A 25,578-nucleotide genomic window follows, 5' to 3' on the forward strand; every position below is an offset into this window, starting at 1 on the left:
TGTAGTACTAAATCGGAACTGCTTGTTTTCCTCAGGCTTAGGCAGATCAAGTAGATTAATTTAAGAATGTGTGAATTGTTATGAGCTCCATATACCCACATTTATGCTCTAATGTACTCAACACATACGTAAACACATGCATGAGGAGCCATATTTAAGTGACATATTATGTATCTTGTGAATCGCAATCAGTACTCTGTAAAGCTTAAAATATTTTAGAGTGATCTATAAGCATGTCAGATAAACACAACTTAAATTCAACTACTCTGGGAAAATTGTTAAGACTGATGAAAATGACTTTGTAGTGGCCTGTGGATATCATGTTAAAAATTGAAATGGCAAACATATCTCTTATCTAATTCATTGAGCATTCACTTAGCAATTGTTGTCTGTCTTTTTACAGTGTTTAACTAGCTCTGAACAATATTTTCAAAACTTTCAAAATAGAGTTGGCAGAAAATGTCTTTTTCAGAAGAAATCTCCCTATGTATTGCAGAAAATCTCAAAAACATCTATTATATGTAAATGTATGTCTGACCATGGATACACTTTTCTGTATACTTCATAAAATGTTATATTATATGCAAATGTTTTTATTAGTGAACTTTTGCCTGCTCAGTCAGCATGCATATAAATGTCAATGGAATTGGCCTGAAGCAGAAAACTAGCTGAAGCTGGTTGAGTCTTGTAGCTGTGGTAACATAAATATGAGTGAGAACAGCTGCTGTTATGGAGCTGTGTGCCAAAGAGTCCGAACGTGAGCGACCAGTGAGACACTAGAAATATTTCACACTAAATATATACCTCATGGTTTCAGTTATAGTCATCAGTATTGCAGGGGTACTACAGTTGTGTACATCACTGAATTAAACTTATTTTTATTTTTATTTTTTGGTTCTTAATTTTTTTTATTAAGAATAATCAAATAAAAATAAGCATCTTGCTTGCATATATATATATATATATATATATATATATATATATATATATATATATATATATATAAAATAAATTAAAAAAATTAAATTAAATTTGTTGTCATGCCTTCATCCCCACATAGAAGACAAAATTAAAACAGACAATAAACTATAACAACACAGTACAATTACTATACAATATAACATAATATATCCAATCATTAAGCACATGGATATGGGGACTAAACATAATACAATAAATTGACAACAGTTAAAAGTAACATATCATCATAGTATCATCACCTCTATAATTACAGCAGAAAAGCCTACTGGCAGCCAGTGGTCCTAGCTGTCTGTGTATAGGAGTAATTGTACTGCATCAGTTAAAAAACTTACTTTGTTTGGCTGCAAGATTAACACTGTGTGTTAAAAGCAAACTATCCAAAAACACAGACAGAGCCAGGAGAGAACTATTCCTGTCTGACCTTATCAAAATTACCTGCTCTGATACACATAAAATGTGTCCCACTGACCTACTTGTACAAACACAGTTATTTTGGGGTGTAATGGTTCACCTGCCAGAAAGTCTTTGGAAAGCCTGAATAGATTATATTAGGACATGTTTTCTGTGCAGTCCCTAATTTATGGATTAGTGTGCACTGATCTCTGGCCAATTACAGTATGTTCTTGGCCCAAAGTTGAAAAAAAGACTCTGTTGCTGTGGGCAGAGGTCCTGTAATGGAAAGTGGGGGGTGGGGGAGTGCAGGTTTACTTGTAGGTTCTGAGACAGGAAGTGTGTGTGTGTGTGTGTGTGTGTTTGTGCACACACGTGCAAGTTTATTGGGAGAGGTCAGGTGGCTATCGTTCTATTTTGGACTCATCTCCCAGGACACTGCAGCCATGAATGCACAAGACCCCAGTGAGCACTAAACCAAGCTTTAGATTTTGTTTAATAATTTCGACTGCCCCAAAATGCAGGTACATTTTTCATATTTGTCTGAAAGTGTGCATCAAACAGATTACAGCTTGGAAAGTAAGAAGTGAACGCAAGGATTTACAGCTATTTTATCAGATATAATATATACAGCTTAGTGCTGTCTTTAGATTAGTGTTTTAATGCATGTGATTTATCTACAACAGTTTCCTCTAACCAGTTTAGCGTGGATACCACATTTGTTTTCTCTCCTTCCAAAAACACAAAGTAATACTAGCATATTAACTTGCGCTTAATCACAGAATGACATTGAGAATTTACATTCCATATAACAATGAGCCTGAACTGGATAAGAATTTACAGATAATTAATAAATGAATGAACTTTCCATATAACATAATATATATATGTTAAAGAATTGGCCAAAATGTTTTGTTTTTGTGTTGGCACAAATCTATTAACATATCGCTGTCCAAAAAAAGCATGTATCTCCAAAATAGTACGTTTATAAAAGGAAAAAACATTCTTAACTTTCAAAGAAAGTCACTGTAAAAAGGTTTATTTAAATTAATATTGAAGGATTTCTGTTGGTCCACTCATCATGGAATTTTAATACAGTTTGAAGGACAGCTGCTGTGTTAAAATATGCAGTAAACTTAAAATCGACAGAAATTGAGATGTTTTTCTTTGGACAGTAACGATATGTCCACCAATGTGCCCCATGCGGTTTTTTTAAATAAGGCACAACTCATAGCATCTGAAACTGCTAAGGGCCATTTAACCATATCAGCCTGTTTAACTATGTAGTCATAACATGGAGTTTGTAATAAAAGTGATAGATAAAGACAGTATTAATATTAAACATCACAAATATCATAAGTAAGCTTAAGGGAAAACAATCTAAATGTTTGGTACTGATCATTTAATATTTTAATTCTAAGTTATAAAGTTACAACAGCAACAAGAAGACCTGTGGAAACACATACATATAATTAGAATGTTAGGAGAAGCAATAAAATATACATAAATAGCAGCAAAAATACATTGTATGAAGTATAATTACAGCATAATTTAGCAAAACAGCCAAGGTAAAGAAAGAAACAGCTGCCAGAACTAAAGCTAATACTGCTGTCATTCATTTCCAGGAAATAACTGGGAAATAACTTTGCTTCAATTTTCTTTGCAGAACATTGAGTTGAAGGTGGAAGTGGAGAGTTTGAAGCAGGATCTACAAGAGCGGCAGCAGCTACTGGACAAGGCCCTGTAAGTACACTACTTGCACAATTATACAGTGGTAAGGCAATGTTGAGCAATAATGATTTTAGCTCCTTTTTATTGTGTTAGGGTTTGTAATATGCTTTGATTTGCAATGTGATGCTTTGCGTAACACTTATTGTCATAAGTATGAAAACAAACATCAGGTGGAATTTGTCTGACATTTTTCTTTATGCCTACAGGGTTAATAATTGCAGTGTTCACTCTGTCTTGTACACGGTTAATGTGCACATCCCGCCATGTAAATAACCGTCTGCTACCAGGCAAGATCAGTATCCCTCAGCCCAATTAAGTATAAATGAGTGGTGTATTTAACCTGATAAAGGAAAGCAGAAACAGCACAATGAATGGTTAAAGTCTGCATGAGTCGAATTCCTATTTACTCCAGTCTGATGAGCAGAGTCTTCCTATCTCTCGCTTCTCTCTCTCTCTCTCTCTCTCTCTCTCTCTCTCTCTCTCTCTCTCTCTCTCTCTCTTACTCTCTCTCTCTCTCTCTCTCTCTCTCTCTCTCTCTCTCGCACGCGCTCTCTCTCTCTTTTCACTCCTCTCTCTCAGCATAGTTGCTGTATCTCTGCAGGCATGACAGATAGGGAGGGCCAAATAACATTATCAGAGCTTTATAAGACTGTTGAAGTTCTACAGTGACGTGGAATGCCTTTTTAGAGGCATGTGAAATATACACAGTCAAACATTATTTAAGGTTCCTATATGTAATAATTCTTAAGGCTTAACTCCAAACTCCACCATAATCTCACTTAACCTCATAGTAATCTAATGGCGCTTTTCCAGTGCATGGTACCCACTCTACTCAAATCTACTAATTTCAGGGGGAACCAATGTAGTGAAAAACCAACCAGGAACCAAAAAGCGATTAAAGCTGACGTTTCTACCAGGAACTGTAGGATTTTGAAATCACAATAATGGTGGCACTGTTAAGCACTGTTTACTTATGGTATGGATTTTTTTGGGAGTGAACATGGCTTAGCCTTGCACTCAGATATAATCAAACGTGACCTGTATTGTAGCTTTGCGCTCTGCAAAGTTTACGTCACTTTTATTCCATACTCTGCCCGCTTGGAACCACGAGTGAGCAGGTACTAAAATGTACCCAGTTCCAGGTACAAGATTTGCCAAATGGAAAAGCAATAAAGATGAGCAGAGCTGGATCTAGTAGCATGGTAGTGGAAAAGTGCAATAAAAGCAATGATTTTTACCCTTAAACAATGAAACATGTAGCTTTTGTCATAATAAAGATCCCTTTACAATTCAGGCATTGTTTGTCCAGATGGAATTTAATATATATTTTTCTCAAAATGTGTTACATAATTAAGACTTTTTGGTTCTAAAAATATTTGAAAACAAACATATATTCAAACTAACACCACACTTCGCATTTCTAACAAACAGCTTTATCACAAAGACTGAACAAAGCTGCCAGAATCAGACACTTTAAAGCCTTGTTTTCTGTGATTAATGGACTTAACTTGATTATATTTGAAAAACTCTATGTCCTCATGTCATCCTGCAGTAATCCCAGGCTTGTAAAAGTATTTGTTATCATATTTCGTTTCTTTCATTCTTTGCATGTAGTACTACTGCTGATTCTGTCGGCAAATTCCTGGAAGAAAACTCCCATTAACAACCAGAATTCCCCCTTGTGATTTCCCACTATTAGAGCTAAGTGCTAAAACTGAGCTTTATTTCTGATCTCATCTTCTCTTCTGTGGTCAAGCTAAATTACACATTCACAGCCCATGATTACTCATAATGATGTAGTGACTGGGGTTGAGACAATGCATCCAACAGGCGTAGCGCCTTGCTGTCCTAATGGATGTGCGGGGAAAAATTCCCAGAGGTGCTGTTCCATTCTCTGGTTCAAAATGCTGACAGAAGGGTCAAGACTGCAAAGCTCTTTGGGAGCGGTCAGTAGTAGGTCTGGAGAAGCAGTTAGGCACATGGCCAATAGGCCACTTTTTCAGCCCCAATGAGGAGTGGTGAGTGAGAGGTAGTAACACATACTCAGAAACACGGAGAGAGCTATCGATAACCTTCCATAGCAGGCAATATTTACAGAGCTGCCATTCTGCTTTAAAGCTGTGGTACAGCCAAAAACCTAGCCCAAGTGTTCTCTGTCAGCCAAGACTGTTAAGGCACTTGCATATGATTTACATTATTTTCATAGCCATTAGTCCTCCCTTTCCTTGTCGTTCTGGAAGAAACCACTCCCATCAGAATATTAATACCTCATCAGATGATGGAGTTCATTAGTCAGAATAGATTTGTATTGGTTTGCAATGACGCTTTCCAAGTTAACACAAACTATGACATCAAAGTGTCCCCCACAGCATAACAGAGTCAATTGGCCTTCTCACAGTAGGGGTCATTCGCAATCGAATTTTGCTTTTGTTTTTATAATTTGCTAACTACTCATAGACACACAAAAAAAAAAACATAGGATTTTCACAGTACCTGTCAGCTGTAAAATATGATGAAAAAATGTTCTGATTAATCTGCTTCCTTATTTTTCAGTGTTAACAGTAATGGGGATAAAATAGATTTTCCTTTCACCAGAATGTGAAAATTTCTCCATGTCAGCAGCTCCTGTTATAAACTTCATTGTGCTTTACTGTTGTTAATGTTAACTGAGACTTTTATAACTTGAATGTTTCCCCCATATAATTCTTTGCCCTGATAGCACCACAGCAGAGAGTCTGACCAGTCAGAATGAAGCAGAGCTGCAGCGTCACTCTGAGGAGAGGCAGCAAGAAATCAGACACATGCAGGAGGTTCTGGAGACCAAAATACAGCTACTACAGGAGGTACACACACACACACACACACAGATATTATATACTTGGTATTAAAAAGCTTTCTTATGATGACAATAATAGAACAGCATTTCAAAATATTATATATATATTTTTACACCTGCTGTCACTGCTCATTTTAATGAGCTATGAATGAGAAGTAAATGATATGAAAAGACATTATTTTGATTTTGCTGCTAATACCTACAACTTGTAAAGTTCCTAATTTTTAAATGTATATTATATATGCATATTCATAAGATTTTCTTCTGCAGCTACTGTTAAATGTCAATAAGTGACAAATCAGGATCAGCTTAGGCTCTACATGAACTCATAGTCATAACGCTTTCTTCTTAAATGCCATTATATTTAAAGCTACAATATAAGCACTGAATGCTTAATTTGAGTTTGGGGTTGTGGTTTGGCCATCAGGAGGCTAAGCTAGCCAGAAGTGAAGCTAAGAACATGGCTGCCCTGGCTGCCTCAGAGTCACAGCGCTGCAAAGATCTGGAGATGATGATGATGGAGGCCAAGGAGTCTGAGAAGGTCGGAAAAAGAGGTTCAAGCAAGATACAGCAGGATATAATGACTGAAAATGAAAGGTGAGTATATGTAGTTGAAATCCACTCAAAAAGATATGGACAGGCAAGCACCAGCCATCTTTTTAGAATCAAATTTTCATGTAACTCAATGACACTGTAAAGGCAGAGACTACAGAACATCTGTTGATTCACTATTTGTGTCACCTTCTGGCACATCATCAATTTTGGCAAAATATTTTTGGGTGGACAACTCTCAACCTAGCAGTGACATCATTAACACATTCACTGCTAGATAGAGAGTTGTCCAAAACCAGGGGGTTAAATTCCTGGGGTGGTTGGGGTCATGCTCTCCCTTCCTGGATAAAACAGAGTAAAACCATCTTTTTAAATTGTAGATATAAATAATTAGCTTTCATATTTTTAAGAATTGCATACCCCCTTCATATTCCTTACAGTTGTATGCTTCACTGTATCCACTACCATCACAAGAGTGTATTTAAGTGATATCGGGCTTTTTTACTGTGAAGCTGCTCATAAGCAGTTGCAGGTTGCGTTTTTTTATTATTTATTATTTTTTTGGGGGTGGTGGTGGGTGTGGGGGATCGTTTCTGGGTTGTCTGGGCTTGCTCGCTGATTCTGTGTCTGTCCAGTATTACGATTTAATAAAGAGAAACTGCCGGGTTGTCGGCAGCATGGTGGCAGCATGGTGGTGCAGCAGGTAGTGTCGCAGTCACACAGCTCCAGGGACCTGGAGGTTGTGGGTTCGATTCCCGCTCCGGGTGACTGTCTGTGAGGAGTTGGTGTGTTCTCCCCGTGTCCGCGTGGGTTTCCTCTGCGTGCTCCGGTTTCCCCCCACGGTCCAAAAACACACGTTGGTAGGTTGATTGGTGGCTCCAAAGTGTCCGTAGGTGTGAATGTGTGTGTGTGTGTCTGTGTTGCCCTGTGAAGGACTGGCGCCCCCTCCAGGGTGTATTCCCCGCCTTGCGCCCAATGATTCCAGGTAGGCTCTGGACCCACCGCGACCCTCAATTGGATAAGCGGTTACAGATAATGAATGCCGGGTTGTCTTACTAAAAAGTGTTTTTTTTTGTCAACCAAGCAAGATGCTTTTCCATTACGAATCTGATGGAAATGACCAATGACCAATGATGTAAAAGCAGAATGCAAGTGATAACTTGTCCATAGTATAAAATGAAATACAATATATTATCACACACTTATAGATATGTGAAAATAAACAGAAAACAACCTGTAAAATGTGTGGCTTCCAAAAATAACATGCACATGCTTCAAGACAGGTGTGCTGCATAATACAATTCATCAAGTAGCATCCCAACATGCTCTGTGGCTTGTAAAAAAATAATGAACAGTTACAGCTGACCTTGATTTTAGATCAATTTGGCAAGAAGAGAGATCCAGTGACCTTGAAACAGAGTTAATTATAGAGGTAATGAAGCCTGGAGTTTCAGTCACAGAAATAGTCCAACTGGCCAGACTTTCAACAGGAACAGGGACTACAGTTTGAAGTGCACATTACACTAGTTTAAACTGCACGTGTGTAAGCGACAGAGCAACTATTCCACAGGTACCTGAGATGTCAATGCAGGACTGTTAGAAAAGGTAGTCATCCACAGCTACATAGAAAGGGATATTACATGAGTGTTCAGGATATTTACCCATCACTACAAAGACGAAAGCACCTTTGAGAATCCAGTGATGTGAAAATCTTCTCTACAGAGATGTGGAAAAAAGTCAGTACAGATGAGGCTACGTTTACATATCCAACTTTAAAATGTACAGGCCTATAACTTGACAAGCCTAATTACAGTGAGGGTGTTGGGGGCTTTCTAATTCCAAGCTCAAGTGATCTCAAATGAGCATTTGAAAGCCTATGGGAGATATTAGACTAGGACAATATTAAGACAAAATTTTATTTGTTTAGACAAAGATATTTTTCCTGTAATATGGCACCTGTCAGATTGTAGTGGATAACTAGGGTATCTCTCTTTCTTTCAGGCTGATAGAGGAGCTGAGTGAGTCTTTGCACAGTAGAGAGGATGAAGTGATGTCTCTGAATGGGGAGATAAGCTCACTTTCTCACCAAGTAACTCAGCTGAAGGACCAACTGCAAGTCATGAGCAAGTCTCTCCAGGAAAAGGAAAGGGATGCAAAGGTATACACTGTTATTTTGGGGAAAATAAAATACTCATAATGCATTGAATATTGGCAGACAATCAACTTGTGTAATGCTATACTCTTATTTTATTGCACATTTAAAAACACCAGCTTTTTTTATATTTTGCAGATATTTGTAAAAAAAAAAAGAATAAATTACATCAGTGTCCATTGAATTTTAGAACTTTTTTCCTTCTCCCAGAAAGATACTGTGTCAGAGACAAGGTTTTGTTGTGACAGTGTAGTTTGTAGTACTCCTATATTTATCACCAACACAAGCCCATATGCTCTCTTATAAATCAACTAGTGTGTGCAAAGATGATAGTGTGTGTCACTTTGGTGTGAGTGATGGAGTTTCTGATATATGAGCCGACACGTGAGTCTCCAGTGTACTGTAACTCAGACACGCAGGCAGTCTTGTTACAGTCCAGCTTCAAACCAGGTCATTTCTGCTCCTGCCTCAGGGTCCCTGTCGAGATTCAAATATCTGACTGTATTTATAAACACACACACACACACACACACACACACACACACACACACACACACAAACATGCCATTATATGTAGGTCACTGGGCACCGTGGCACATGCAAACCTTCTACAGTGATTTTCCACGAGTTTATATATAGTCTATCTATAAATCAGTTTAACTGTGACAAATATTAAAAGGGCTGGATCAGATTGCAAAGTAAGGCATATGTAAATGGAATAGTTCCTACAAATAAATACATAACCACTGGTAAAATGACATGCTTCTTTGTGAAAGTATGTTAATGTGCAGAACTTTCATTAGGAAAATCAGCATAACAGTTTAAATGGGCTGCCCAGTTTTCTGCGTAAGACTTTTATCTGAAACAATAAACAGTGCTCTCTGAATCTTTTGCAGAATCTCCAGGAAGACTTGACTCCTGAGAAAACTCACAAGCAACTAGAAATGCAGGTAAGAATTTAAGAAACTGTTTGATTTCCCCATTGTACCATGGGTTGTAATGTTTTAGAATATTATACGTCTACTTATGTTTGGCTGTTTTGTTTAAACTCACTTGTGGCTTTAAAGCTCACTAAATATTGCCTCAGAGTCAAACTTTACCTATCCCATTTACACATACTACCAAGTACATTAATATCACACATATTGTTAAATTTTTTTTAAATGAGGTTGTTTTTAATAATGCAAATTTACTGAGTAAAAGCCACAACTTCAGATAACAACACAAAGATTTAATAATGAAATATTAATGATTGTAATAATTATTTGGGGAGAGAAAGTGAGTCACTGAGAGAGACAGAGGAACAGAATGAAGAGGAGAAATAGATGGTGTTGGTAATGATCAGTGGTGGAAGAGAGACATCTAGTGGAGATGTTTGCTCATAAAACACAAAAACTCCAATCGGAACAGCTGAAAAAGTTCCCCATCATCTGCAATTAATTTGTATTTGCTCCTCAACTTCTTATTTCTTCCATGTCTTATCCATGTGTTTACATGTAACACATTGTGTTATATGTAATAAGCTTTGTAAGGTGGGGTTACATCAGCTGATGAAATACTCCACTGGCACTTTGTTAATCTGAGCTGACAGTGGAAAATGACATCATATATATAAAATCCCAAAAAGTAAACCACTTACCATTTAGAGAAATAGAGAATAAATGACTTATCTATACAGTAATAATTCCAAGTGTTTAGGTTACCCATGATTAATATTTGTCCCCTTTTCTGAGCTATTTATCCTGGTTTTTAAACAGTAGAGAATACTTCTCATTTTGAGCACAGCAGGAGAAACACTACTCAGCTGAAACCACCAATAAATTTTCTGTCGTTTAAGGCCATAAACAGTGACCTCATGCCAGTAAAAGCCACAGCTACATTTTCCTGATTAGGATAAATAGGTTTTTGATTAGGGGACGTTTATGGCTGAGCTCTGTTATGACGTCCTGTCTCTTTTGTCTAATACCCGGAGGCTCTTTGGGTGACAAATTCACATCGGGACACCAAACAAACCTCCCGAACGTCCAAACATTCCTATAAAATAAATGGAATCTCACTGTATTTTATCAGTGGTCAAAATGATTTATCTGGCCATATGGGTTTAGTTTGTCAGAAATGGATTTGTGTGCTGCTGGCAGCAGTGTCAATGGAGCTGATGAGCTCATTTGTGCAATGAGAAGATGAATGTATGAACTGAATGAGTCTTTTTGTGGGGGTTCATCATTATTACACAAACATATTATTATTTTTATTTTATTTTATTTTTACATGACATATGACTACATTTGTAAAAACAAATGTGTGTATATTTGTATATTAATGGCCCCCAAATATTTTTGAAGTGTGTAGACTATTCATAAACAATAATAAATAATAAAATAAAAGTCAAACCAAAGTGGTAGAATTTGAAAATGTCATTAAAAACACTGTTACTGAGTGCAAATGTATAGAAGATAATTAACATGTTAGTTTTGATTATTTCAATAGAATGGGAAAATGTTAATTCAGATTGAGAAATGAATCTCTAAATAAAAATACAGTAGAAAATCAAGTCTAATTTTATTCTTCACATAGCCATACACTGTACAAATAGCAATAAAATGATTTAATAGCTGTCTGTTCCCAATTAACAGTACATGAATATTTAATTATTGACATCTGTGTAAGTCTATTCAAGACTTATAAGCAAAATTGTATTTCAAGAAAGGTGGTAAATTATTTGTCATTTTCATGAGATTCACTGAAATATATTCTTTTCAAGTCATTTATAATTTATAAACTTTACCATTTTTTACTATTCAAGTAATAATTGGTAATGTTAATTTGTGAATTTTACTAATCAGTCAGAAATATTTACATTATTTGACAGTTGAACCGTTCTCATGCATTGTATTAGAATACAATTCCCACATCCCAGAACTGAGGAAAATAAAAAGAAGATATTTCAAATGAGTAAAATGTATGGACATGTCCAACTCAGAAAACATGTCATTTTAAACATTTACATAATACTATATATGTATCTGGATATGTTCTACTTTTTCCATTTCCAGAATTAACTTATTTCTACACCTTTTCTCCATTTAATCAAAAAAGCATTATATAGATGACAGTTTTCTCCCTAGTATTACCTGTAACTAAAATATGTAAGCAGTACAGTCAGTAACTAAAGTTACATAATCAGCAGATGTTTTACATTCTATTAATATATTCTCCTACAGGATACATTGAATGTATAATTTTGTCTGCACGTTAATCAAATTCCAATATATTTTAGTACACTAACATGTTATTTCATATTGCAATCATTTTCTCAGTAAATCTCAACAGAAAACCAATAGGCTATAACCGACATGTAATGGCTAATGAAGAAGTATCATTCATTCATTCATTCATTATCTGTAAGCGCTTATCCAATTCAGGGTCGCGGTGGGTCCAGAGCCTACCTGGAATCATTGGGCGTAAGGCGGGAATACACCCTGGAGGGGGCACCAGTCCTTCACAGGGCAACACAGACACACACACACACACATTCACTCACACCTACGGACACTTTTGAGTCGCCAATCCACCTACCAACGTGTGTTTTTGGACTGTGGGAGGAAACCGGAGCACCCGGAGGAAACCCACACGGACACAGGGAGAACACACCAACTCCTCACAGACAGTCACCTGGAGCGAGAATCGAACCCACAACCTCCAGGTCCCTGGAGCTGTGTGACTGCAACACTACCTGCTGCGGCACTATGCTGCCCTAAATACAAATTCTTTTTTTCATTAATTTAACATTTAAACATGGCATTGACATTGTCTGTAGCAAACAATTTCTCCCATTTTGGCATTGTCAGCATGTAAATATGTAATCATAAGAAATTTTTTAAAAAAACTTAGTTCCTTAACTTTTCATAATGGTGCCTATAATTAATTAACTTAAGCAACTAGTAAGGCAGTACATAATATATTTTTTTTCTTGGAAATGTATTCTGAAAGGTTTTTAGGGTTTTAAATGATGACAGGAGGGGGATATTAAAGCATTTATGGCTTTCATGTGGCGTTCTAAGCCCATTGCATATGTCTATATATATTTATAGATTTACATTTATTGGGTACTGTGTTTTCTTTCAATAAAAATAACTTTTTTGTGTAAAATGTCTACGCGAAACCACATGGTCAAACAGCACTTTCACTTCCCTTTGTACAGACGCTGTTCTGAGGTCAGATTGGTTTGTCGAGAGTTTTGCTCAATCAATAAGGAATGTCTGGACCCAGATCAGCTACAGCGCTCTCAGTCTGGGTCATACCATTAGTGCCCAGCATAGGGGGATACTCAGAAAGCAAAAAATGCATATTGTTAACGAATGGTGTATGAATTTAAGTAAATGAAGTTGTGACTATTTTTATACGTATTGTTATGTGCAAAGATTTGTAAACAATGAAAGCCAGTGTCGACGAATGTTTCTGTTAGTGAGAATACTATGACCGCCACCCCCTCAGTGTGGATTGGTGTCGTCCTCATTTCTTGCCGGCGGTGCCACATCGCTGAGTCCGTTATCCTCCTCCTGACTGAGGGATATTTTTCCCAAAGGAAGATTCGCTGTGTCATCGTCGTTAACCCGTTAAATGAAGCTGAACGCAGAAAATTACTAAACGGGGAACTAACGACGTGGTTAACGACATTTCTGAGAGATGACATCTTCTGTTTGTGCTCGAAACGCTGGATTCAACGTCAGATGCCGGCGGTGGTCGAACTCGCGAAATATGAAGGTGTCGCGAGAGGACATAAACATAATTTGTTTGCCTTAATGAAACACAGCAAGGAAAATACGCGGATTTAATAAGGATTTTGATGTTTGCCTTTCTTTGTTCAGCTCTAGGAATGGTCAAAAACAGGACTAAAGCTTTTCATTACATAAGCCACTTATAATTGCATAATTTAGGACATCTAGGAAGTCTTCTCTCTAACATGGACGTATTTCAATGAACCTCTTTTGTTTAAATCACTGCAGCTCTCAGTTATCTTGTTAGCAGAAGTTACTCCATAGGACATCCTACACCTGCTGCAATGCTGGACTCCAAAGCGAAGGACCTGTGCCGTATATGTGCCCGGGAACTGTATGGTAACCAGCGGAGATGGATATTCCACCCTGCGGCCAAGCTGAGCCTTCAGGTCCTACTGTCTCACGCTTTGGGCAGGGAGTTGACCCGGGATGGCCGCGGAGAGTTCGCCTGCAGCAAGTGTGCCTTCATGCTGGATCGCATGTACCGATTTGACACTGTGATCGCCAGAGTGGAGGCACTGTCTATTGAGCGCATGCAGAAGCTCCTGCTGGAGAAAGACCGGCTTCGACAGTGCATTGGGGGCCTCTACCGTAAGAATAACACAGATGACATCTGTGCTGGAATGACCGGGGGCACAACGGATGCCTCTATTGTGGACATATCTGGCCTGTCTGATTCTAAATACAGCTCTCTGATAGAAGACGACCTAGCGTACTCAGTGTATGAGTCCTGGGCTGAGCAAGAAACTCTGGATCACCATCAACATCCCACACATTACCATCAGTGCCAAGCTGGATCAGATGCGAGCTCAGCGCAGCGTTCTAGGAAGTGCAAGGGATGTGCTGCACTGCGAGTGGCTGACTCTGACTACGAAGCTGTCTGCAAGGTGCCAAGGAAAGTGGGCAGAAGTACCTCTTGTGGACCCTCGACACGATATTCAGTCAGCGTTTTGGGCGGTGCAGAGGAAGCTTTCCCTGAGCCTGCCCAGGTGCCTCCAGAGACAGACATTCAGTCATCAAGCCTAACTGAAGTCAATCAAATCTGTGAAACAGAGCAGAGCAGTCTCAGTCCATCAACATCTGTAGAATCACTCGACACTGCAGTTGATGTTAGTCAGCCTTGTCCACCAGCCCTTGTGGACCTTGGGCAGGGAGATATAGAAGAGGAAAAAGGCATGACCCAGAGGCATGAGAAAGAGCAGAACCTCAGAACTAGTTCTGGAAGTGGACTGGAGCTGGCTCTCAGCTTGGTGAAAAGTTTTGAGTGTCGGCCTGTCCAGGTCCCTCGAGGCAGTCGGCTGCCTGTGCCTATCAAGCCTGTGTCCACTCTTTCTGAGGGGCCTCCGTCTTCACTTTTGATTCCTCAAGCAGGAACAGACTGTTCTTTCTCTATGCAAACCCTGGACATGGTTCCTTCAAGCATCCAGCAGGTGCTGCAGCTGGACATGTCAGACATAGAGGAGGATCTTTGGATAGATGATTATGTGCAATGTAGGCCTTTAGGCCTCCAGAAGGTAGAGGAGGAGATCAAAAGCTTCTAGCATAATTCTAGAGCATTCATTCATTCATTCATTCATTCATTCATTCATTCTCTGTAACCACTTTTCCAATTCAGGGTTGCAATTTAGGAGCCTGCCTGAAATTACTGGGTGCAAGGCAAGAACACACCCTGGACAGGGCAATTATAGAAAATGATACTCATTGTTTAGTTTTCATTCCTCTTTCTCAAAAACCAAGAAGCAGTTAGGGAAAAGGAGCACACAAACCATTCCTAGTTTCAGTTTGCCTGAGAACTGTGTATTTATTCACACACTAATGTGTTTTTGGAGAAACAGTGAAGTGATTTGGATCCTAGTCACTTATCATTCCCTTAGCAACAGTTTCACAGTCATGGCAACTGTTGTTATAGGCAACAGCATGTCCTACTACAAGGGAATCCTCAGAGGACTTTTCCCTTGCTACTTCAAAAGCATACCTGCAAACCAGCAGTGTTTAGTGACTATTAAAACCGTGTTATAAATATTTATTATAGTAATAAATATTTAATATTTATAATGTTGTATACACTGAACAATCATAATAATATTATAGAACTGTATATATAAAACCTATATAAAATGTATTCCGCCCACAAACATCTGTCTAAATTAAGATTTACTGATCATTGTGCTACTTTACTCTAATCAGTATTAAACATGTCCTCACTACATCCAGATTGCTGCCCATGTACTGCAGAGGAAAAGCAGCAGGTTGTCAGTAACACAGTGTGAGTCCATTTAAGCTCCAGCAGCTCACCTGTGTCCAGCCTCTGATCTGACTCCCTGGCACTTCACCACAGTGTTCAAAGCCAAGTGTAATCTGTTAATCTCTCTGCAGGTAGTGATTAGACTTCTGGTCCGTTGACTAATGGAATAAATCTGGCCCATAAGCTTTAATCCTTCATCAGTAACCTCTGAAAATGAGATGAGGCACAATGAATCCTCATTGAATCACATTGTATTGCATTGTGCATTTATTTGTCATTGTACGATGTATAACTATATATGTCTACCCCATTAACCCATTCGTGGAAGTGAGCACACACACCTGGAGCAGTGGAGAGGCGTACAAGTGCCTTGGAAGTTTTTGGGGGACATGCGCCTTGCTCCAGGGCAATTCATCCCAAGTTTTTGAGGGAGAAGGCAGCACTGTTCCTTCAAACCCCTGCCCTAAACTTCTGGAAAATGTCGACCTTCCCCATCCAAAGCCCACTTCTCTAACATTAGGCCCTGTGATTATCTATGTACTTAGGATATAAACTTTATGGACAAAATCTTAGTCAACAACAATATTTCTTCTCCAATACTTGCTTAAGTATTTGACTATCTTAAATAGCAATGTCAGTGTGAAATAACCCACTCTTTTAATTACCTTGTACTTTATGTCAGGAACATAAAGTTCCCTCTAAATTCCTGAAAGAGTAGCACATAAAGAACAGACATTTTCTTAAGAGTATGGTGTAATCCTTACATGACAGGATTGGTAGTGTTAAAGGTACACTAGGAAGTTTTTTACCTTAAAATTACAGCTTCAAAATCATTGTGATGCCTTACTGACCTGTAACAGGGAGAACAGCCTCTGTCAATGCTACAGAGACCATATTATGTAAATTTGGAGAATGGTAGGAAACCACCCCAGGCTTGATTGATGGATTTAAACAGAAAATGAAAAACAAGGGAATGAACAGCATGTCACCCTGGAAAAAAAGGACTTCCTGAGGAAGTTGTAGAGAGCAGCAGGAGCCCATATCACTTTACTGTTAGCTTATGTGTGTGTGTGCCTCCCCCCTAGCCATGTTTATTATTTCAACTGCTGAACTTAGGAGAATATGATCTTATCTCAGTTTTAACCACTCTAATACTTAAGGAAAAGAATCAGACAAAAACTGTACATATTCAAAACAGAATCTCATTCCAGTTATCTTCTTTTTGGTTTATTTGTATATGCTCTTCAGAAGCTGATTGGGGAGCAGCAGTCTCAACTGGTGCAGTATGAGAATGCAGCTGGTCAGTGTGTGAGTGAGCTGCAAAAGGCCCAGCTTCAAGTCCAGTCCCTCCAGACCAAGATCAGAGAGAGTGAAATCAGCAATAAGGTACAGATAGCTCTATTGATTTGATGACTTTAAAATGTGAAATCAGTTTTGTTTTTAGATTCCTTCTTATAATCTGATTGTGTCTTTCTGTTGTTTTGCTTGTGCTGCCATGGAGTTGTAATATATTGGTGTTTGTTTTGATTGTTGCCATAGCATTGCAGTGTCTAAAAACAGAAGGCATGATGTCAGTGTGTTACAGAGCTTTTTTGTGGTTGCGCTGGCTTGTGTGTGTGCGCGTGTGTGTGTTTGTGTAGAAACTGCAGAAAAGGCTTGTCGAAATGGAGTGTGAACTGCGGTCAGTTCGAGAAGCGGCACAAGGACAAGAGAGAACAATTCAGACTCTTAGTGACTCTCTAAACACCAAGGATATGGAGGTGTGTTCATTTCCAAAGCTAGTATATCTTTTTCGGGTTGTCAGCGTTAGCTGATTAAACCTATTCCTTCTTATAATTTACATTTTCAATGGCATTACATTTATATCATTCAGTAGACACTTGTTATGTTACAGGTTTAAGCAAATTGATTTTGTTGATATTTGTGCAGATGGCTGATCTCCAGCAGCTTATTAAGGAGCAGAAGGAGCTTTTATGTTCTCTGAAAAAGCAGAACCAACGACAGCATCTTCATCAGCTGCAGGCATGATCCTTTCTTTCTTTATGTGTACTTTATGTTTATATTTTTTATTATAAGGCCCTTTACATGTGCCTTGTGATGAACAGGCCAGGGCTTTGCTCAGACAGTGATTTTCAACTGACGGTAAGTTTGTTGTGACGCTCTTTTGTATGCAGATGTCAGGGGTAGCACTGGGCCAACTGCAGACTGAGCAGCTGGAGCTGCAGGTTTCTCTCTTCTCAGCACAGCTGGAGCTGCAAGGTGTCCAGAGAAGCCAGTGCCAGGCCCAGAGGAGAGAGGACGACTTGACACGCCACAATCAGCGTCTCCTCATTGACCTCCAGGGGGCAATACATCAGAGGCGGGAGTCTGAAAAGCACAACCAGGTGAGTGTTGAAAAAATGTTTTTGAATTTGTTTACACCTGATCACAGCTAACATCAAGATTATCAAGTTTACGTTCAACCAGGATTATCCATAGAAAATGTTATTGCATCCATATCTGCATACAACGTTAGAAAACTATATCCCCTCTTTTGACCTGAGATTGTCTGCTGTGCTTAATGTAGTATGCGTTTGCCACTGAGATAAAGGGCCATCTTTATTTCACTTTGTTGTGATTCACTTTCTCCTTGCAATACATTTCAAATGTTTGTTAAAATGGTCCATGATCAAAATGACCAAGAGGCAAATTATTATAATTTATTAGAATATCAGTTTACAAGAAGATTAGTTTTCGAAGAGTCTAGAACTGGTTTAAAAATAATTAACAACATGTAGAATTGTATTTTTAGGTCACATCCATCTGTTGAAAATAACAGGAAAAGCACAATTTTCTGATTTGCATATCACTTGCCATACCACACCCAGATTTCAATCTAACTGAACAGAGGGGTGTTACATCACCAAATATGAATGGTTGTGGCCAAAATGAGGTTACAATACAAATGCAAGTCACAAAAAAACAAGGTGTAAGTAAACGTAAAGTGTGTGTGTGTAAATGTGTACCTGTATGTGTTGGGGATTTTGTAGGAACTCCTTGCTGCTCTACAGAAAGCACGTTCGGACCTTGAGCAGATGGAGGAGAGGATGAAAGAAGAGGTCAGAGAGAAGGAGAGAAATGTGGAAGAGAGAGACTGCAGCATCAGAGAACTAAAGACCTCTCTGCAGCACAAAGAGCAGCTGCTGCATGTAAGACACACACAGTGTGTGGTTACATATATATATATATATATATATATATATATATATATATATATATATATATATACACTCAGAGGTTAATAAACCAGGCAAGTTGTACTTTTGTATGTTACGTAAACCTCAGATGTGTGAACTCTCCATAGGACTACAGTGAGCTGCTGGATGGGCAGAAAGAGCCTGGTGGAAACAGAGACATCCTCATTTACAAACTCAAGCAGCGCATTCAGGAGAGAGACAGAGCCCTGGAGGTATGTGCATAAACATATTTAAGGGAATTCATGCATGCAAAAAACACTTTATTAAAATATAATGAAGATCTAGCTTTTTAAGGAGCTTTATTTTGTTGTTTATGACATCGGAGGTTAATTTTATAATTCATTTTCCCACTTAGTTAGGATAAATAAAATAAAAATGTATATAAACAATTAAAAAACAAAATAAACATTACAACATTAAGATTAACCAATTTTTTTAAAGATCTGTTTTTAAGGTTTTAAGGTTGTGAAGTTAGAGAGTAGGAGCAAAGTAAAGAGCTATATGCTCAAATGGGAGAAATGCTGGGTAAATTTGACTCTTAGCCAATGCAAACAAATGAGTCTGAATTCCTGATTTGAAACAATATTTGGCTCGGAATATGGATGTCATATTTCACAAATTATATTTTCCTAGTTAAGATATTCAGATAATGAATTCACTCAATTGTAACAGTTGTATTCTATCTGCAAGCATGCTGTGGACGAAAGGTTTGTGTGTATGGAGCAGAAGGAGGACGAAATACGCAGACTGCAGCTGCTCCTTAGAGAGAAAGAGAGGGACATGGAGAAGCTGCGCTGTGTGCTCTCCAGCAACGAGGAGACAATTACGGTATTAGAGGCACCCACACTGATATACCACTAATACAGATACACCACTGAATATGTAGGTGTTATATGAACACTGTATGTGTGTGTATATGTGCAGAGTCTGGAGGCTCTGGTGCGTGGTAAGGCTCTAGAGGTGGAGCAGGTGAGTGAGGCCTGGCGAAGCAGTCAGCGGATTCAGCATGAGAGCAAGGACGCACACACATGCAGCCTGAGAGAGAGAGATACGCTCATCAGCCAACTCCAGTCCACCTTGCACACTCGCACAAAAGAGGCTGAGGTACACAATAAATACTTTATATAATGGACCAAGCACCAAATATTCTAAAGCAGTTCTAAAGCATTCAGTCTCTCTCTCTCTTTCTCAGGGGCTGACAGCTGCTTTGCTCAGCAAGACAACTATGGGCTCCAGTGAGGTTTTGGAGGAGCTGAAGAGTCGCCTGCACTTGAAGGAACGTTTGTTTCAGGAGCTGCTGGCAGACCGCAACCGTCAGACCCAGGAGCACCACACATACATCCAGGACCTCCTTAACACCATTCACACCAGGGACCAGTACATCAAGGTAAAACACTCACTGGCTTCAGAGCTTCTAATGCTTGTCAAATGGTGTGGTTACAATGAAGATAACTTTAGACAACTTGTACAAAGAGCGTTCAAATTAACACCTTTAACCCACGTTTATTTGATCACTGTATTTAGTGTTTGATGTTTGGCTTTTTTAGTTTGTACTGCTGTTAAACAACTATTGTAGCTAACAAGAATTTTTATTAAAATATTTAGTATTAACCATTCTGTATCTACTCAGATTTTAATACGAAAGCCCAAATAAAGCTTATGTTGTTACATTATGATGTAATTATCAATAATATTACATTATGATGTAATATTACCTGGACCAAAATTAAGGAATTAATTTATTTGAAACTCCATCTCCCAGGATTCTGCAGAGCGTATGGGTCAGGTGATGTCTGAGCAGGCAGTGCGGCAGCAGGAGCTCCGCAGACAGGCCATCTCAGCAGAAAATGCATCACAGAGCACAACAGAGAAGTCTGCAGACACTCAATGTCTTCAGGAGGAGCTCCGACTGGTTCTTGCCCGAGAGAGAGCGGCCCAGAATGAGGTGTCTACTCTACACTCTACACTGGCAATTAATCAGGACAGACTCCAGTCTCAAGCTTCAGAGTTAGAGGCTTTGAAACAGACCTTGAGCATCAAAGACAAGCTCATCAAGGTGTGTGTTGTTTTGTATGTTTTTCTTTTGTATGTCACCGTATTGTCTTTTTGTGTTTTACCATTTTGTGTCTGTCAGGATCTACAGATGCAGATGGTGGAGCCCTCAGGTCTTCCACTGGTGCAGAAACTGACTCAGGAACTGCAAGAGCTCAGAGAACGAGGTTTACTTCAGGACCAATCCTGCCCCAACCAAAAGGTCTGCACATGTACCTGTTTATCAGTGCGCAAATTAGAAAAGCATTCGTATTTGACAAAAAAGGGGGTTCCAGGGTTGTGTAACTATAATGAGATTGCTAGTTCAGTCCCTGGTCATGGCTGCCAATGCAGGTGTTTGTTAGCTAACATGACACAGTTGGGCCGTGGGCTGTCAAATTGTGTTGTATTACCAGCAGTTCTGAAAGAAGCAGTGACTGTCTTCACGTTTCAGAGAACACATATACTAGCCTTAACCTTCTTAGATCTGACAGTGAAAGCACTTATGCCAATTTGCACAGTGCAAACTGCATGCAACATAATAAAAATCATTTTCTGTCATATCAAATGTGCGTGTGTGTATATACAATCTTTTTTCAGCATAAATGGCACGTTATTTGTTCCTCTCACTTTAACAGGGTAGCATGGAGGACCTGGCATCAATGGAGACTGAGCTGACAGCCACATCTCAGGCTGATACTGGAGGTGGGCATGAGTCAGCCTCCTGAATGGGCTGTAATCTGGCCTCCTATACTGTATGGAGCAGATGTGTGTTATGCTGACAAGCTTGTAAACACCTTTCATGACAATATATTGTGCATGTTTTAAAGAAAATACCATTCCTAACCTGTTTTTTTGTTTGTTTGTTTTTAATTATTTTATTGTAAATCTAGACATGCTCCATTTTGCATGTAGGTGGTGTAATCTCAGATATTCTATACTGGACACTCACTAACTACAATGTTGCCTGTTTTTGGAATTGTTAACTCATTATTGGTTAAGTAACTGGTTTATTACTTAATGTTTTATTTTTAAATATAATATAGCCAGTAATATTGTTTAGACTATTTATTGAATTATTGAATTGAGTTATTAAGATAGTGTTGTTATGTTTACTGCACTGTACATTTACTAAGCCTTTTGGTTTTGTTATTGCACTAAAAAGTTATGACATTAGACCAGTGGTCATAAATATTCTTCCCTGAGATCTACTTTCTGATGTTTCAGGTGTTTTTTTCACCTGTTCATCCAGTCCAGCCAATTAAGGATTTTAGGAGGAGGCCATTAGGCCAGGGGTTCAATATAGAAGATGTGGTCATTGTGAAAGAAAGATAGATCTCCAGGACCAGGGTTTGTGGCCACTGACTTAAAGCCCAGTCAAACTAGCTTTTTGTTAAGAACCTTTGCTTGGAATTCAAGTTTAGTGAATTTTGACTTGCAAATCTGCTTCTACTAATAGCAAGCACTATTGTGCTACCTGCATTGATCTTAGTTCAGTAAGGGTTTGAACTGCATATACCAGGTCTAAAGATCCTCAGAGGTCTTGACTACATGACATATACTTTCCCTGGAGAGTGTATACTGAAGGGAATTTAGCTAGCTGACTAATAGCAGCAAAATGGAGGATGTTTTTCATTGACAAGCTTCCAGTCCAGCGTAGGTCAAACCTGATTCACAAGGCAACCAGGCTGCAAATTTCTAGTGTGGCAGCAGCTTTAAAATGTGGCTGCTTCTAGATTTGTGAATGTTATGCTCAGTGTTGTTTACAATAGTTACATATGTAATTGCACGCCTAATTCTTGCACAGTATTTACACTTAGTACACTTAGTAGAATTATCCCATTTTAATGGGCGAATACTTTCAAATATGTTAAGCTCATAGTTGTTAACAGTGGAGTTTCATCCATGGATACCAAGTTTTTTTTTTTTAATGTCTAGTTAAAAACTTAAATTCCAACTGCCCAGCCTTTGTAATTAGTGATTACAAGTGGATAAACACCACTAGTAAGACCCGTATAAATAAAATGTGTACACATTACTTGGTGTACCTTTAATAGAGTTTCTGAAGTTGTGTAGGAGTCACTTTCAGCCTTAATCTGGTGATATTTAGCCTTAATCTGGTGATATTTAGCCTTAATCTGGTGTTCTCATGCATGTAAAATAACAGTTTTGTTGCATGCATGTTTTGTACTGATCCATAGTTTATTACTGTCCAATTATCAGAAAATTGAGAGGGTTTTCTATAGAAATCAATAGTGTTTGTGTAATAGATGTAAACTCTTTAATATAAATGTATTTGATGTCTCTAGTTCTGTTTTTTTTACTATAATAGTGTTTTAATATTTCATGGTAATTGTAATGTTTTTTGGGAGGTTTATGTAATGTCCCAGTGATTCTCATCTTCAAAAGTCTATACACAAGCATGTAGCCTCAACACCACAATACACAGGGGTAACTTTTGATGCTGATTTAAAACATCCATCAGACATCCTTAGTTGGAATGAATACTTCTGAAGGAATTATAACAGTTGAATTACAAATATTCAATACATTATACCTCATGTAACACTTGGGAAATATAAGGTAAGCCGATTTTGGTCTGAAGTGGTCGTGCTCTCCCCCACCCCCCACACACACACAGTCATAAGCACAATCATAGACAACCAAATAAAGTGCAGAGCAAGCTCTAGATGAGTTCATGCAGTTTGTTCATGCATAATTTGAAATATCAAATTCTAAAGCTCCAGGGTCCTCTGTGCGATCCAATTTCCTCCCAGAGTACAAAAACCCATGCGGGTAGGTGGATTGGATGTGTGAAATTTCCCATAGATGTGAGTATGTGAATGTGGGGTACCCTGTGCCCCATCTAGGGTGTGTTCCTGCCTAGTGCCTTTTGATTCTGGGTAGGCTCTAGACCCACTACCACCCTGAAAAGGATGAATGACACTAAAAACGACTCATTGGAAATCAATTATCTCTGGTTTGAGTATATGCTAACTTAAGGCAGATAAACCTTTTTTTAAAATGAAATAAACTATTCTACATAAATAGAATAGTGTTTCTGATATGTCCAGCATGTAGCAGTAAAACACGAGAGAACCTGCAAATATTAGTGAACTGATGAAAAATAATTAGGCAGTATAAGTCAAATTTAGTAGCGTTAATATATGAAATAACAACAATAATAATATTAACAATTCTGTAATTGTATGTCAATTTACTGTGACAGTATATGGCCAGAAGTTTGTAGACACATACGCATCCAACAATGGTGAAATAATGAAAATGGATGTAAATAATGGGTGCACATTAATGTAGCTGAATTCACTCTCTGTGTTTGGACTGTCTACAAACATTAGTGTATTTTATGTGCATTAGGAAAATGTTTTAATTATTGTAATATAATATTCTTGCCATTATAATTAATCTATAAGTTGAGCAAGATTAAAAACGTCATATCCTCATTTTATCCCAACTGTCTCCCTAATATCAGACAAAAATAGAAACAAATGTTTTAAATATCAAGAAAGAAGCTAGAAATCCTCATCCTCCCTGTCTGGAAACACCTCTCTGTTAAGATTTTTAAAGCTGCAATATGGGTTTGTGCAACTTAAATGAGAAAGTGAGTGTAGCCATAGGAGCTTCAGTGGTGAAGTAAGAGCTCTGCTGGATCATGTTTTAATGTCTCCATGACGATAAATGGCATCAGTGTGTCCTAGTGCCTCTGTGTGTGTGTGTGTGTGTGTGTGTGTGCGTTTATATACTAACAATACTCTGCTCTCATTCCAGACTTCCCTTCAGACGAGGAGGAGGAGGATGAGTGTAATACCAGTGAGTTTACAGACAGCACTGAGGAAGATGAACACTGCAAACTAACAGCTCAGTCTCTGGCCATTATGCAGGTACAAAATGCCATACACAAAATAAATAAATAATAATAAAAAAAAAACAGTTTACAAACAATTACAAGACTACTTTAATAATTATGTAATTAAATATAAAAAATAATGTTTTATTTATGGAATGCCTTTTATTAAATTTGTGTTTTCAAATCTCACTATATTCTTGGCTCCAATATATATACTAATATATATTAGTAATATCACATTTCTCAGTGCTTTTGTTATTGCTATTAGAACTTTTGTTCTTCAAACTATTTCCTTCTCTCCTCGTTGTCAGGCCTTTGAACAGCATGAAGGACCTGTGGCCAGGCCACTATCCCAGGATGCAGTGATGGAGGGTCTGGGTCTGTCAGAGGTGAAGTTGCTGGTGGAACAGAAGAGGGCAGTGGAGAGAGAGCTCTGGGATCTTAAGGCTCAGCTGGAGAAGGCTGGCTTCTCCTCGTTTTCTCAGATGAGGTTTGCATCTTTAAAACTGAGCCACGTATCATTCATTCATTAATCTTTTGTAAGCGCTTCATCCTGATAAGGGTTGCCTTGGGTCAAGAGCTTACCCAGGATACTTGGGCGCAAGGCAGGATCACACCCTATTTAATGCCCACCCAGTTTAATGGACATTTAGTGACTGAAACATGCTTAATGATTAAGGATTAAACAGTACTCAGATTGTAGCTTGCTGCTGAACTAAATAAAACATGCCATATTTACATGAAATCCCATGTTATCCGGTCAAAGAGAGTTCACTTA

General features: G+C 38.4%; 1 protein-coding gene across 5 annotated transcripts in view; it reads left to right on the top strand.

Moving 5' to 3' along the window:
• Positions 1–25,578, top strand: part of pde4dip (phosphodiesterase 4D interacting protein) — a 97,476-nt gene that overhangs the window by 40,524 nt on the left and 31,374 nt on the right. For 3 of the 5 annotated variants that reach the window (XM_066676464.1, XM_066676465.1, XM_066676467.1), the window contains exons 1-15: positions 13,196–14,934; positions 16,914–17,051; positions 17,306–17,425; positions 17,595–17,687; positions 17,840–18,049; positions 18,695–18,853; positions 19,009–19,113; positions 19,592–19,729; positions 19,826–20,005; positions 20,094–20,288; positions 20,664–20,957; positions 21,036–21,155; positions 21,571–21,637; positions 24,722–24,834; positions 25,112–25,290. In XM_066676464.1, the coding sequence (XP_066532561.1) occupies positions 13,705–14,934; positions 16,914–17,051; positions 17,306–17,425; positions 17,595–17,687; positions 17,840–18,049; positions 18,695–18,853; positions 19,009–19,113; positions 19,592–19,729; positions 19,826–20,005; positions 20,094–20,288; positions 20,664–20,957; positions 21,036–21,155; positions 21,571–21,637; positions 24,722–24,834; positions 25,112–25,290 (3,341 nt within the window). In that variant the 5' untranslated portion in view covers positions 13,196–13,704. Of the gene's footprint in view, positions 1–3,037; positions 3,115–5,821; positions 5,946–6,365; positions 6,536–8,491; positions 8,649–9,538; positions 9,593–13,195; positions 14,935–16,913; positions 17,052–17,305; positions 17,426–17,594; positions 17,688–17,839; positions 18,050–18,694; positions 18,854–19,008; positions 19,114–19,591; positions 19,730–19,825; positions 20,006–20,093; positions 20,289–20,663; positions 20,958–21,035; positions 21,156–21,570; positions 21,638–24,721; positions 24,835–25,111; positions 25,291–25,578 lie in introns of those variants that run through there. The other 2 variants (XM_066676468.1, XM_066676466.1) reach the window with 2 other exon arrangements.

Source organism: Hoplias malabaricus, chromosome 7 (genome assembly GCF_029633855.1).
Source record: "Hoplias malabaricus isolate fHopMal1 chromosome 7, fHopMal1.hap1, whole genome shotgun sequence".
NCBI lineage: Eukaryota > Metazoa > Chordata > Actinopteri > Characiformes > Erythrinidae > Hoplias > Hoplias malabaricus.